The 16103-nt window shown below is 37.5% G+C and overlaps 1 protein-coding gene across 8 annotated transcripts in view; it reads left to right on the top strand.

Moving 5' to 3' along the window:
- Window positions 1-16103, top strand: part of ARMC8 (armadillo repeat containing 8) — a 103188-nt gene that overhangs the window by 17383 nt on the left and 69702 nt on the right. For 6 of the 8 annotated variants that reach the window (XR_011487353.1, XM_070466692.1, XM_020911649.2 and 3 more), the window contains exon 2: window positions 9037-9113. The exons of 1 other annotated variant lie outside the window; for it this stretch is intronic. Coding sequence is in view for 5 of the 7 variants with exons in the window: in XM_070466692.1 (XP_070322793.1) it covers window positions 9037-9113 (77 nt within the window). In the remaining 2 variants the exon portion in view is untranslated. Of the gene's footprint in view, window positions 1-9036; window positions 9114-16103 lie in introns of those variants that run through there. One more of the 8 variants, XM_070466689.1, reaches the window with a different exon arrangement.

The raw sequence follows: 16103 nt of genomic DNA, 5'->3' as shown, positions 1-16103 counted from the left end.
CTCTCCATGGGGCAGCTTACAACATGGCAGCTGGCTTTTGACAGAGGGAGGGACAGACAGACACAGACATGGACACAGAGAGAGGGAGGGCTCTGCAATGAGATTATATCACCTCTGCTGTTTTCTTGCTAGAATCAAGTCACTATGACCAGTCTTCACTCAAGGGGAAACATCACACAGGACTTGAATACCAGAAGATGGGGATCACTGGGGCCATCTCAGAGACTGCCTATCACGAATAAAACGGAAATTGCTTCCACATAATAGTTCTCCACAGTGGAATGCAACTTGTTATTTGTTTCTGGCTTCCTTCAAAAAGAAATTTGCTTCAAGTGTCTCATCTTTCTTTAATGTTTATTACCTGTGTATACATATGTACATTCAGCTCTACTTAGAATTAGCACTAATTCACAGATTTGGCATATATAAACTTTCTGCTTGAAGGGATCTGTGTACATATTCAAATAATTTGGAGGGGTGCTATTAAGCATAGAAATGGAACAGGTTTTTAATACATACATTTGCGGTGGCTTCTGGAGCTTTGAATGGGTAAACGGAGTTTAGAGCTTGGTTTTGAGGGCTAACTAGGTCATTTGTTTGAAGACTTGTGCCAAAAGGCAGAGGTCATAGTGTGAGCCTGGCCAGCATTGCTTTCCTTCATGGGCACAGACTGCACCGTGAGCTTCAGCTGGCTCCTTGGCACATCCGCTCTCTTGGTTGGGAGGGTGGAGGATCACTGTGTACAATCCTTTCCAGCTCCTGAAAGCTATAACTACAGTTGAAAGGGTATTGGTGTTTTGAAGTGAGCGTGAAGCCACTTCTTGAAAGGACAGATCATTGGAAACTCTCCTAGCCTTTTCGCCTCTATGGGCAGGAGGGAGGAAGGAACTCTAGTGCTTTTCATATTTCAGGAGTAAATAAATGCCCAGATGAAACTGTTCATCACCAAAATCCACACTGTTGCTGGCAAAAATGAAAGAGCCCCCAAGTTCTCTTCACCCCTGCCTACCCCAGTATCACAGCCTCACTTGTCCTCATCGAGATTAAACTCTTATTCTCTGTTTACATTAATCTTCACGTGAAGCCCAGGACTCTAGGGTCCTTCCTCTTGCCCATGTGTCTCTGTCCATTTACTTTTCTAGCCAGATTCCTTGCCTCTTCTTTCACGGGATATCCTTCTTTCATGGGATTTCCCTTATCCTTAGCCTCTTCTCTAAACATTTCCCTCATCTTTCTGTTTAGACTGAAACTGAGCTTTTCACTTGTTGACATCCCTTTCCTCAGTTTTCTCCTGCCGTCTTCTCAGCTAGTGGCTCTTTTTCCTTCCCATGCCCCTCATATCTCTAGGAGGTGCAGGAGAGAATTGTTCCCTTGGCTCTTTTCAGACCTCTCTCTTCCCTTTTTCCAAACATTCCAGCTCTGAATCTCATCAGATTCTACCTTGTTGTAGTCATCGCTAGATCCCCTGGCTTCCCAGGTGGCACAGTGCTAAAGAATCCTCCTGCCCATGTAGGAGACACAGGGGATGTGGGTTTCATCCCTGGGTTGGGAAGATCCCCTGGAGAAGGGAATGGCTACCCACTCCAGTATTCTTGCCTGGAAAATTCCATGGACAGAGGAGCCTGGTGGGCCACAGGTCATGGGGTTACAAAGAGTCGGACACGACTGAGTGACTGAGCATGAGCATAGATCCTCTGGATCATTCCCCCTCATTTCTTTTAAGATTTGAGCTTCTAGCTCATGATCCCTTTTTCCCTAGCACTATTTCTGTGGTAATTTATGCAAATTTCACTAACTATATAGACAATTTTTCTAAAATTCTGGACTTCTCCAGTGATCATATCCTCTGTCCTACCTTGAGGTATTGTTCTCATGGTTTTTTCCTAGACCTTGATCTTCATATAATAACTAAATCACTTCACTAACTAAAATCCCTTCATAATCTCAATTTTTCACATCCTGGCCACCACCTTCTGTCCTCGCTAACCATTCCTCCTACTACCTGAACACCTGCAACCCTTCTTCAATTCCCTTGTTACCTGCATTTTATTAATTCTCCCACATTTTCACTGATCTTCAGTAGGCCTGTCATAATCACAACCTTGCGTGTACTCTCAACTCAGCTGACCTCTTCCTCTGGCTTTGTCATCCTTGCCTGGTGAAATTCCAGCTCTGGTTAAACCCAGCTCTCTTATTCATGCCTACTTTTGTATATTTAAATGTAGTTGGAGAAAAACACAGCCATGCTGACTGGTCTCACTTTAAATTCATAATCATGAGCCTCAGGAAGGTTAAGTGCTGCCTGGCAGCGCTGATACATTTTCTGGCCCATACAATGTCTTATTCTTGTCTCTCTTCACCCACCCTCACATCCATCCCTGCCATTTTAACTTTAAAAAAATAGAGATAATCAGAGAGAATGTCCACACGCTTCACCACCATGTCCACCTCATTAGTGGCCTCTGGCTATTGTACTTCCCATGCTCCACTCGGTCAGTAAATCCACTTTCTTCTCAGTTATTCATGAACATTGTTCCAGAAGTTCTCCCCCTACCCCAATGCAGCATGTTTTTCTTTATATCAAAAAAATTCCCTCAATGAATAAATGTGCTTTAATTTATTCCATCTTAAAAAAAAAACTCCTGACTTCACCTCTCTAACTACTTCTCTCTTCTCTCTCCATTACAGTGAAACTCCTTGAAAGAGTTGTCTGTGTTTACTTTCTCTAATTCCTCTTTACCCATTCTCTCTTAACCCTCCCCAAGTAAGCTTTGGCCCCACCACTCTGCACATACTGTTGTTGTCAAGATCACTGATAATCTCCATGTTCCTGAATCCAACTTTTGTTATTGTTGTTCAGTTACCCAGTCATGTCTGACTCTTTGCTACCCCATGGACTGCAGCACGCCAGGTTTCCCTGTCCTTCACCATCTCCTGAAGTTTGCCCAAGTTCATGTCCATTGCATCAGTGATGCCATCCAGCCATCTCATCTTCGGATGCCCTCTCCTTCTTCTGCCCTCAGTCTTTCCCAGCATCAGGGACTTTTCCAGTGAGTCAGCTGTTTGCATCAGGTGACCAGAATACTGGAGCTTCAGCTTCAGCATCAGTCCTTTCAGTGAATATTCAGGGTTGATTTCACTTAAAGATTGACTGGTTTGGTCTCCTTCTTGTCCAAGGGACTCTCAGGAGTCTTCTCCAGCACCAGAGTTCAAAGGTACCGATTCTTTGGTGCTCTGCCTTCTTCCCAGTCCAGCTCTCACAACTGTATGTGACCACTGGGAAGATCATAGCCTTGATTATACAGACCTTTGTCAGCAGAGTAATGTCTCTTTTTTTCAATGCATTGTCTAGGTTTGTCATAACTTTCCTGCCGAGAAGCAATCATCTCTAATTTCATGGCTGCAGTCACCATCTGCAGTGATTTTAGAGCCCAAAAGGAAATCTGTCACTATTTTCTACCTTTTCCCCTTCTATTTGCCATGAAGTAATGGGGCCAGATGCCATGATCTTAGTTTTCTTAATATTTAGTTTTAAGCAGACTCTTTCACTCTCCTCCTTCACTCTCATCAAGAGGCTTTTTAGTTCCTCGTCGCTTTCTGCCATTTCTGCATATCTGAGGTTATTGATGTTTCTCCCGTGTATCTCGATTCCAGCTTGTAACTCATCCAGCCCAGCATGTCTCATGATGTATTTAGCATATAGGTTAAATAAACAGGGTGACAGCAGACAGCCTTGTTGTATTCCTTTCTCAGTCCTGAACCAATCAGTTGTTCTATACAGAGTTCTAACTGTTGCTTCTTGACCCACTTATAGGTTTCTCAGGAGACAGGTAAGATGGTCTGGCATTCCCATCTCTTTAAGAGCTTTCTGAAGTTTGTTACGATCCACACAGTCAAAGGCTTTGGCATCATTGATGAAACAGGTAGATGTTTTTCTGGAATTCCCTTGCTTTCTCTGTGATCCAGTGAGTATTGGCAATTGATCTCTGGTTCCTCTTCCATTTCTAAACCCAGCTTGGACATCTGGAGGTTCTTGGTTCGCATAGTGCTGCAGCCTAGCATGCAGTATTTTCGGCATGACCTTATTAGCATGGGAAATGAGTGCAATTGTTCAATGGTCAGCACATTCTTTAGTACTACTCTTCTTGGGATTTAGGATGATGATTGACCTTTTCCAGTCCTGTGACCACTGTTGGGTCTTCCAGATTCGCTGACATTGAGTGCAGCACTTTGATAACATCATCTTTAGGGTTTTGAATAGCTCTCCTGGAATTCATCACATCCACTAGCTTTATTAACAGCAGTGCCCATTTGACTTCACACTCCCTGATGTCTGGCTCTGGGTGACTAACCACACCGTCCTAGTTATCTGGTTCAGTAAGATTTTTTTTTTGTACAGTTCTGTGTATTCTTACCATTTCTTCCTGATCTCTTCAGTGTCTACCAGATCTCTACTGTTTCTGTCCTTTATTGTGCCCATCTCTGGGCAAAATGTTCCCTTGATATCTCCAGTTTTCCTGAAGAGATCTCTAGTCTCTCCGCTTCTGTTGTTTTCCTCTGTTTTTATGCACTATTCTTTGAAGAAGGCCTTCTTGTCTCTCATTGTTATGCTTTGGAACTCTGCATTTAGTTGGATGTACCTTTCCCTTTCTCCCTTGCTCTTTGCGTCTCCTCTTTCTTCAGCTATTTGTAAAGCCTCCTCAGATGACCACTTTGCCTTCTTGCTTTTCTTTTTCTTTGGGATGGTTTTGTTCGATGCCTCCTGTACAGTATTATGAATCTCCATCCATAGTTCTTCAGGCACACTGTTTACTAAATCTAACCCCTTGAATCTATTTGTCTCCTCCACTGCATATTCATAGGGTATTTGATTTAAGTTGTATCTGGCTGGCCTAGTGGTTTTCCCCACTGTCTTTAAGTTTAAGCCTGAGTCTTGCTATGAGAAGCTGATGCTCTGAGCCACAGTCAGCTCATCAATCCAACGTTTAGGTCTTAGTTATTATCTTATGCTACACATCCATAGCATTTGGCATAATTGATTACTCCCTTTTTAAAAACATTACCTTATCTGGCTTCTTAGACTTCTTCCCATCACACTGGCTACTTGTTCAGGTGCTTCAGGGTTCAGTCGTCTGGCTCTGCCTTATCCTAAGTGAACTTATCTTGTTTATACTACTCCTGTTTATACTCATCTCCCTAATTTGTATCTCCCACTCTTAGGTCTCTCCTAACCTCTCGACATCTATTCAGCTGTAACTTGACATTCTCACTTGGAAGGCTAATGACATTTTCAGTCCTAACAAAAACTGAACTTTTGATCTCTCACTCAGTTGCATCTCCCAGTCTTCCCCATCTCAGTAACTGGCAGCTCAGTCTTTCTGGGTGCTCAGGCAGAAACTTTTAAGTATTATCCTTGACTCCTCTATTCTTTCACATCCCTCATCTATTCCAACAGCATATCCAATTTGATAGTCATTTCAACTTTAAGATTTATCTGGAATCTGAGTGACTCTTACTACCTCCAAAACTCTTGCCCTAGTCCAGGCTTCCTTCATCTCTCTGAAATAATAGCATTTCTGATCATTGAAACAGTCTCCTACCTAGTCTCCTTGCTTTGTTCCCTAGCCCACTCCACATATTTGTGTTTCTATAATTGCAACTAGAGCAGTCCTTTTATGGCAAGTCAATTCATGTCTAATGGCTTCCCAACTCACACCATAAAAATAAAAATTCTTAAAATGACTAACAAGATTCTATACCAATGTTGTCCAGTGGAAAAATAATGCAAGGATGTACATAATTTAAAATTTTCTAGCAACCATGCTGTAAAAGTGAAAAAAACAGATGACGTTAATTTTAATGTTAAACCTAATTTAAACCTATATAAGAATATTATTTGAATATGCAATTAATGTAGGAAATTGTTTTACTTTTTTATATCAAGTCTTCAAAAATATGGTATGTATTTTACACAATTTTGATGCCAAATTTTGGTTGGAAATACTTGATTTGTATTTTGCTTGGAAATACTTGATTGGTATTTAGGTTTCATGAAATTTACAGTTGAAAGTAGATTTACATACGCAAGTATTTCTAAACAGTCTTAAAAGTTTTCTAATAATTGAATCCAGCATTAATTTTTAAATATTTAATTTTAATTAATTAAAATTAAAAAAATTTTAATTCAATTTCTAGCCACATTTCAAATGTCCAATAGCCATATGAGGCTAGTGGCTATCATATTGGACATCGCAGCTCTTTACCATCTGGCCCCTCTTCTCTGAACTCATCTCCTACTGTTTTCTCCTTTGCTCATTCTGCTCCAGCTGTCACAGCCTCCTGTTCTTTGATCCCCTCAGACACTTTGAATTTCAGAGCCTTTGTATTTGTTGTTCTCTTTGCTTAACAAGCTTTGCTCCCAGATAGCTGCATGACTTACTCCTTGACATTTTTAAACTCTTTGCTCAAGTGTCACTTTTTCTCTGAGTGCCTATTTAGTATCTGTACCAATTGCCTTCTCTCTCAAAGTCTTTTATTTTCAGACTTCCTTTTTTTTTTTTTAAATATATATGTGTATTATTTATTTATTTATTTATTTGGCTATGCAGGGTCTTAGTTGTGGCGTGTGGGATCTAGTTCCCCAACCAGGGATCAAACCCAGGGTCCCAGCATTGAGAGAGCTCAAGAGTCTTAGCCACTGGACCACCAACGGAGTCCCTCCAGGCTGCCTTTTGAAAGACAAGAGAAGAGGGCTGAAAGTGGAGAGATGGCCTGATCTACAAAGGAAAGCAGTGAAATATGAGAAATGTCCTGTACAAACAATTAAATGAATATGTTAAGCAGAAGCATAGAGTAAAATCACTTTGAAAAACTGACTATATCCTCTCAGCTTGCTACTATGTAGGCAGCTCAGAGGATCCATTTTTGTACTTAATGACTGACCCCTTTGTAGGTGTAAGCTCTATACAATTCTGCCTTAACTTCCTCCTGTATCCCTTTGGCACCTAGCATAGAACTTTGACCCAAAGGCAATCTAATGTTTCAATTATTGGCTACCTATTGGTTAACTTTTTCTGCTTTATAGTCTGCCCTTGCCTTTCTACCCTCTGGCCTTCTTTTTCAGTGCCAGCAACTGGTATCCTTGCTGATGGTGTTTGTGTGTTGGCTTCACTTGCCTTATGGCTGTGGTTGTGACCCTGATTTTTTCCTTATCTATTCTTGTGCACTCTTACTCATCTTCTAAAACCAACTTCTCTAAGAAGTCTTCACTGATTCTCCCAGTTTATTAATACTCTCCTAAGTGCTACCTTTATGTGTGTATACTTCTCTTTTGTATTCTAATAGGGAATATAAACATGTAAGCATAGTTACAATAGAATATGAATTCTTGAAGGGAGAGACTGTACCTTTTTTTTTTAACTTTAACACTTTCCTCAGTACCTTGCATATCTTATTAATAGATAGGCAGTGCTTATTAAATGAATGTACAGAGAAGTAGTACAGAGAAGTAAACTTGCTGTTAATGGGAGAAATTTATTTAAAATATAGGTTTTAAACCCAAATACCTTTTTAAAAACCACATTGAGAGGCAAGAGACATAGAGCTATGGAAGAGTGTGTGGAGACAAACAGTAAAATCAAAGATCAGTCCTTACATAGCAGGGAATCTTAAGAGTCTGAAGTTCTCAGACGGACTTAGCATTGTTGGAAAGCCAAGAAAGCACATGTGCTCAGATGAAGTGAGAAGATATATCTGTATTATGGGAATGCTGTTTTCAGTTTTATCCTGGATTTTGCTCTAGAGTATATTATTTTGAGGAAACCGACCCGTTAACAAGTACTTTATGTTACCTATTAGGCATAAGAATTTTCATCAGTTTGTCTTATTTGCTGCCAGTTTGTTCTTTATAAATGGAGTATGTATTAAAAATAGGTATTTGAATTGCCTATAAGGATATTTTTATTGCAAACCCATAATATGAAAATACACTTTGATTTTAGCTTCACTATATGTTGTCTGAAATTTTTTCCAGAGTTATTTTGGAGACTCAGAATTTTAAGCTGACACTGTGTCTTGGCAGTTAACTCTTTTCTGATCAGGGATTCTGGGTAAACTGGAAAACTATTTCCTCTCTATAAAAATTTATTGCTAATGGTTGATAGTATATGAGCAGCATATTCCAGCAGGCATCAGAAAGAAACAGCAAGGGATAAAAGTTCTTTCTCTCTGGTTCTTAAACATATATTCTTTGTTTTAAATAATGTTAAGCATTGAAAACTAAATATAAAAATAAGTATGCCCCCAAATAAGTATTATAGGAAATAACATAATAGAGCAAACCCCAAAATACAAATAAAAGGAGGTAAGTGTCTCCCTTGTTCTTCATATTCTAATTCCTCCCTCTTCTGGTCAGCTTTAGCCAATTCAGACTGGGTAACTCTTTTGGACTTGATAAATCACCCTAATTTTTAATTTTTTTTTTCCCTCACAGAAAGTGTGGCAACTCCTTTATGTTAGTTTTTATTTTTTACATATGTCTGCTTCTTAGCAGTAGAGCTTCTCTGTGTCACTCCGAGGGTCTTCCTCTTGCACTGAGACTACCCTTCATAAACTGTTCATGAAGTCCTTTCCCATTTTTCCTTGCTGAGATCAGATTTTCCCTCCCTTTAGTGGATATAAACAGAAACAACATCCGGATCTTTTTTTCGTATGTAGGTGACATCCAGCACTTAATTAAGAAACTTAGCTTGCTTCTTAATACTTAGGCCCAGTTCTGTTGGCAAAGCTTGCAGTGCTCACCACAAAGGTCCCACTGTCTAGTTATGTTAGAGAGAACCGGGTATCTATTTCTTGCTCATCTTATTTTTTATCTTGTCACAAGATTTTCTCAGATTGATTTAATATGATAAGTATATATAAAAATTTGAATGCCTCTGCTTTAAGTTAGATTATATAGCTATTTGATGTTATAGGTGATACTGTGAATTTGTGACTTGCATGGCTTCAGATGTCATAATTTTTCCCCCCACTTTCTAGGAAGTAACAGCTAGCAGTCGCCACTATGTTGACAGGCTATTTGACCCTGATCCCCAGAAAGTTCTACAAGGTGTCATGTAAGTAGTATGTATTTAAGAGTCTATCAAAAAATCTTGTTTGTTTTATGTTTGAATCTGTTAAGTATTATAATTCTGAAAATGCAGGGTTATAACTTTTCTGTTTTGGAAAGACCCGTTGACATTCATGACTTTAATATGATCCTGTAAAGAATTGTCTGTTGGGTAGTTAACTGACATGGTTAGCTTCATTTTTTGTATAATACTTGCTTTACGTTTTTTAAAATGTTTAGTTTGGAGCAGGCTTTTGTTACTTTACTATCCAGTAAAAGCAAGAGAGTAAAATTGGTGATTTTTTATCATTTGAAAAGGGTGGGAGAATAGGTCATTGGGGTTAGAGGTGGTTTTGTTTTGTTTTGTTTTTGGTTTACTCACTGATGGTCTCTAAGGTTTGGATTTCCTAGTGATGTTTTAAATATCAGGATTTAGAAAGCAGTCATTAGAAAATTTAAGTAAACTCTTGATAACCTTAATGTCCTTCTTTTCTCCAGAATTGCCTCATGTTTAAAGAGAGGAAACGTTTTTAAGCAACATATCTGAGGTGATTATACTTTAAAATAGTTAAGTGGTACAAGTGCAGTAAGATTGCAAATGATTGAAAGAATTCTCTCTTCTAAGAGCAGGTTTTTATGCTCTTGTCACATTACTTCTAAGAAAGAAAAAAGTGAAAGTGAAAGTCACTCAGTCGTGTCTGACTCTTTGCGACCCCATGGACTCTGTAGTCCATGGAATTCTCCAGGCCAGAATACTGGAGTGGGTAGCCTTTCCCTTCTCCAGATATTCTTCCCAACCCAGGGATCAAACCCAGATCTCTTGCATTAAAGGTCTAGCCTAAGACAACTCATTGGGTTGGGAAACACAGAGCATCCACAGGGGTGAGCTGTGTCCTGGGGAAGGAGGACCCCAAAAATATCAGGATGAGATATATTTGGAATAGCAGTGAGGGCACTCATTTGTCCCTTTCTTCTTCTTACCCTGTTAGTGTTATCAGCAAGATAGCATCTTTAGCTTAACTCTTGCTCAACGGCTAGGATGCTTTGTTTATGAAAGTTTCTACGGACCATAATTTTTATTCAGTGCTCACCCCCCCCCCCCACTTTCTAAAAAACAAAAGGGCTCTATATAAGGGATGTCTTGAGTGGGGGGGGGTTGGGGGGGGTTTATTTCTAAACTAGAGGCAAGATAAACAAGCAAGGCTGCTTAACCATTCAAACTGAGCTAAAAGGAAAGGTGAGGAGGAGCTGAATAGAGACCCACGTGGGATATTTGACACCTTCTTTTCACGTCTTCTCAGTTTACAGAGACAGGAGATGATAGTTCTTGTTTTCTCATTATGTTAACTTTGCCTTTATCTTCTTAACTAGGCTAGGAGACTTTATAATGGTTTAATCAACCCCTTTAAGTCAGTTTGATTAATACCAGGATAAGTGGTATTACATCCATCTGTTAAATCAGTTTGGGTGTACCTACACGCACCAATTAGTTGAAGGGATAGGTCAAATTGACATGCTTTCTTAGACAAGCAGACACTCCCCCTGTACAAAGCCAATTGATACTCCTAGATATCACTTAAGGTTCCTTAATAAACAGTTCAGTTGGAAATGTCAAACTCATTAAGTGTTCAGTAAATGATAAAGATGTTATTGTTGTTGTTTTCGTTATTTCTGCTACTATGGTTGTTTAGGAGAAAAGCTAAATTTCTAAGTTAAGGATTCTTCATGAAAGTCTTGTATCTTGAGTTGTGTCTGATATATGTAGCTAATTCAAGTGTTAATTGTCACTGTTAGAAATTTCTCATTTACCCAAAAATACCATAGCTTCTTGAAAGGTGATAAAATATCAAATAAAGCATAAAAAACACTGGTGAGAGTGTATTATTACAAACCAAGTAACATACAGTTTGATAAACTTAGTGCCTCTTAAGAAATTGTCAAGTCTCAGACACTTAGCTGTCAGCTAAGAAGATAAGAAAGATTTTGGGGGAGGGAGGGATAGTGGAGTGGAAAGGATATGGGCTTTCAGGCTGGACAACTGTAAGTTAAATACCTGCCTCTGATATTTAGTAGTAGAGTCCTTTCCAAGTGTAATGTTTAGGCAAATTATCTCATTTCCTTGGGTCTCAACTTTATCATCTGTAAAGGGAAAGTAATACTGCCCATTTTGTCAAGTCGTTAAGGATTAAGTCAGAAATATAAAATTCAGTACCTGGTATGTTGTAGATACCCACAAATTGGCACTTCAGTAGTTAGTAGTTATCAGCCCTAATTTAAAACAACTTCAAAAGTAAGATGATTCTTTTTAAAGAAGAGAAAGAAAAATTCAAAAAATATCAAAGAGATAAAACAATTCCCACTGAAAGAAGAGAGAGAGCTAGAAGTTTTGATTCAGATAAGAAAATGTGAGTGATAACATTTTCCAGTAAACATGATTGCTACCTATAATTCTTAAATCTATTTTAAGTTTGAAATGGACAGATCAACCCAACTCCTTTCACTTTATGGCCTTCTAGAGGTGTGTGTAGTATGATTTGATAAAGCTTTCTTTACTCCAGAGAGAAAAAATTATTTTTTCTGACTAATTCTTGCCTGAACTTTGTTACTGCCTGAAAATTAATTGTGCATAGTCAAGAGAATGAAAACTGAATTACATTTTAAACATTCTATTCATTTTTAAGTAACCTCATCTAATATAAGAATAATACAGTATTGATTGACAAAAAGAGGGGACCGAAATGATGTTTAGGAATAGAGAGTTGACCAGTTCTTTTCTTTTAATACACATTACACAGCCCCTGTTGAGTCATTCACACAGAGACCATCACTAGACCAAAATAAGCAGGTAGAAGGGAGGTGACCACAGATTGTAAACAACCAAAGGTAGATTTCTAATTTTAGAGAAGGAAAAGAACAGAGGCTGAAGTAGTCTGCTTTGAATCTAAAATATCCAATGAGAAAGACATAAAAGAATTGACTAGCTTTAGCTATAAGAGTTCTATCATTTTTCTAGCAATATTCATCTGATTTTTCATTAGTAGGAAAAACAAAATTGAAGAAATTAAAGATGAATTATAACTTTTCATCATGACCAGTAGCTAATTTACTCTGTAAAGTTAGGGCCGTAGCCCTACTTGTAAACAGAGGGAACTTTGTAAATAACCTGTGTTATGAAGGACCATTTTACCTAGTTAGTGATGATTGAGGATTTATCATAGAACAACTTTCTTTTGGTTAATAGCACAGTATTTAGCATATATTTGAATGGTCCTATTATATTAAAGGTTGAGAGCACTAGACCACTAGACCACCCATGACGGTATATTAAAGTGTTGAAAACAGAATTAGGTCCTGAAAAGCAAGGTTTCAAATGCATAACTGAGTAGTTGTGAAGTAAGATAGGAGTCAGACAGATATGCTCAGAGAGAACAGGGAGGTCAGCTGTGTAGGTCATAAATCTATATAGCCTTTGCAGCTACAGCAGAGAGTGGGTACATCAGATAAGCTACACTGCATTGCAGATTTTGAGCTTCCTCTAGTGTGGTGATCTGTGTGTGACTTAAAACAGTTAAGAGATATTTTTGGTGCAGTTACTCTGGTGTTAGCTCAACCAATGTTAAATCTCATAGTTGTAGACGAATAGCTGTTGAAATATTTTTGTAGATCTTAGGTCAAAGCTGCTTAAACATTGTGCTTTTTGACATACCTAAGTTAGAGCACCTGAATCTTGTTTTTATATTAGTGATTCTCCATGAAAAAAATTGGTATCCCTCTGTGGCCTTATGTTGATATTCCCTATGTTGAAAGGCAAAAGATAGTATAAGCAAATGTGGCTAACTTTATAGTTTCAAAGTTGAATCAAAGTAGAGAACTAGATAACTAGATAATCAAACTCTTCCTGATAAACTAAGGCAGGCAGTTGTGGATACTGTAGAATTGTGTGGTTTTCACCAAGTATCTGTTTTGAAAAAGTATCATCTGAAGTGTTTTACTGTACTGATGAAATCATTTGGTAATGATTTTTCTGTACATCATTTTCTGGTTTCAGGGAAATAAATACCTCTGGTTTCAGTAGACTATAAATACTTTTCATTTTCTTGCATGAGCTAAAAATATGAGCTGCCATAAAAATGAAGCCTCTGGCTTTTGGAAATTTCAAGTTAGAGGATAAGTTTTAGGATAATTCAAAAGAAATATCCTGTTAATCTAACAGTTAAAAGTTAACTTTTAACTTTTAAAGGTGTTACAGGTAAACACAAATGAAGATGACCTTAATACCAAATGAAATGGAGTGATTCCTGAGAGTTACTTGTTTAAAACTTTGTATTCTGAGAAAGTTTAGTCTGGTTAAAAGAGTAGCAAGATTTTCCAGACATTATTAGAACAAATTGACATAGTTTTGTGTCCAGATATTTAAGCCATTTATATATGTATGTTATGTTAACTTTGAACATAAAAAATAGTGGAATATTTGTATGCATATGTGTATATATATCTTTTCATATTTATAAGCCACTTAACTGTATGCTTGCATATTCATAATGTTCTAACACATTTTTTATGTTCTTTGGCATGATTACATACATTAAAAATATTAATGTACTGTAAAAATATTTTGGCATTTATTAGTGCAGTTATTACATTGCACTTTTCATTTTTGGAGAATGTAAGGTGATTTGTGACCATATATTGACAAGACATAGTTAAATACAGCTCCTAATTTCTGAACTAGTGTTTATACAAATCAAAACTGTAACTGATACTCCTTACATTCCAAAAATATACACCTAAGATTAATTTGTTTATAAGAATGAAATAAATTACTGTCAATTCTTAATTCTGTTCAGTTTATATATACAGTAGTTGCATAATAAATACCTTGACTTGAAGTTCACTATAAGTCTCAAGTGCCTACTGAATCAAAGCCTTATATTAAAAATAACTTTAGTTTGAATAATAGATCATCATTATCTAATCCTTTTAAAATTGACAGTTTACATATGGTAATGGTGATTCTAATTGGAATATGAAGAATCTCATTCCTTAACCATGTTGGTTGTTAGAATGCTTACTGTACTTGGATATTTGGATGTTACATTCTCCAGAAAGAACATCATAGCAATTATTATTACAGGGTCAGAACAGTGAGTATGTTTTACCTTATTGTAGCTACCCACAAATATGTATTTTTTTCCTTATGTCTTGTGAAAAGTTAGTTTTCATAACTAGGTCAGACTTTATACTGAGATTGTAGTTTTCCATATCTACTGTACTTTTTTGCGATTTCACACCAATTAGATCAAGAATGAATGTACATATTCCAAATAAGAGCTGCTTTCAGGTAAGTGAAAAGTCATACTGGTTCAGAATGAAAATGACATCATTGATCTTTAGGTTTTGGCTCTAGCCTTCAATGATTTTAAAGATAATTTTCTGTTTTTAGATGCTAATTAGGTTTTCAGTTAAAATTTATGCTATTTTGACTTTTTAGGACTAAATGTGCTCATAGTTGATTGACTTAGACTTTGTTTTTCCAACGGGTCTAGATTCCAATTATTATTATTATTTTTCTTTTTCTACTATTTTAATGGCAACATGTGGTTTTACTTTCTCTCTTGGTTTTGATCACAAATCATAATACTCTGGTTTACATGTATGCTATAGTAGGCATTATACATGTTGCTTTCATATTCAAGATCTTTTTCTCTACCACACTAAAAATTATTCACAGAAAGAGCAAAGAAAGGAATTTGAAAGGTTAGCCTCCATGTAAAAGTGGGCACATTTTGAGTCTGCTTATTAGTGGGCAGGTTTAAGATTTTAGCTAGATGTTAGCTGAAAATGTTCCCTGATAAATGCATTTCTATAACATCTTAATATTGGCTCCTTTTCTCCCATCCTCAAAGAGTAGACTATCCCCAAGGCTTATATTTTAGCTTTTCTATCTGGATATTCTTATCTTCAAAGATAATTCAATATGTATAAAATCAAGATAGATCCTTGTCTTGCGAAGGGAATTATTCTCCAAGCTTCCTGTGTTCCCTGCACCCAGGCACCCAGACTTGAAGTAGTCATTTAAGACATGTCATATGTCACTTTTTCTCTGCTTATAAAATCATCTTGTTATCTGCTTCCTTAAAATGTCCTCTCTATTAATGATTCGTGTGTCTGTTACTTAGTCAGTCTCATATAACCAGATACCTGGGTGGAGTAGTTTCTGTAACAAACATTGAGTGCCAATCAGGTGCTAGGCAGGCATTGTGCTAATGTGGGAATATGTAAGGGTGAAATAATGTAGTCTCTGCTCTGGGGAGTGTCTAATGCAGGAACCAGATAGCTAAAGAGATAGTTCACTACAGTTTGATTAGTGAATGCTATGAAAATGATAAGCACAGAGGGTCTTGGGACCACAAAGGAAGGGCGTCAGCCATTTAGTTGCCACTCTTGACTCTAGAATTATTGTATTCCAATCTGGTCTACATTCAGCTTATCCTCCTTTGTCATTGCTTCCTTCATGTCCTTTTTCTGATCAAGAACATGATTTCTCTTTAATCTATCTCCCTTTAGTTTGTCTCTTCTCCCTGTCACTTTTCTAACTTTGTTCCAGACTTAATGTTCCCACCTTAAAGGGAATCTTCTTTTCAGTCCTGGCTCCTAGTACTGCCCCAGAAATATGCCATATTCCTTTTCCAATATGAGTCCTTTTGCCCTCCTCATCCACTTATTTAAATCCTAGCCATTTCCTAGGCTAGTTCATCTTAGTTCCTACCATTGCCTCAAAACCTGTTAAGCTTGTCTTATCTCCTTTTCTCAACCCTCGAAGCCCAGTGTTTATAAAACAGCACTGCCTTAAGTGGTTAGTGTTACTTTTGTCTCTTCAAGAAGATTGTAAACTCTTCAAGTCAGGCATCTCATTATGTGATGCTTTTGTGTCCTTCATAGAGCCTTGCACAGTGCTGAGCCAAAAAAAATAATCATTGAATTTCAATAGTGTATA

The sequence above is a fragment of the Odocoileus virginianus genome, chromosome 4, assembly GCF_023699985.2.
Source record: "Odocoileus virginianus isolate 20LAN1187 ecotype Illinois chromosome 4, Ovbor_1.2, whole genome shotgun sequence".
Lineage (NCBI taxonomy): Eukaryota > Metazoa > Chordata > Mammalia > Artiodactyla > Cervidae > Odocoileus > Odocoileus virginianus.
This window is presented reverse-complemented; position numbering and strand designations above follow the sequence as displayed.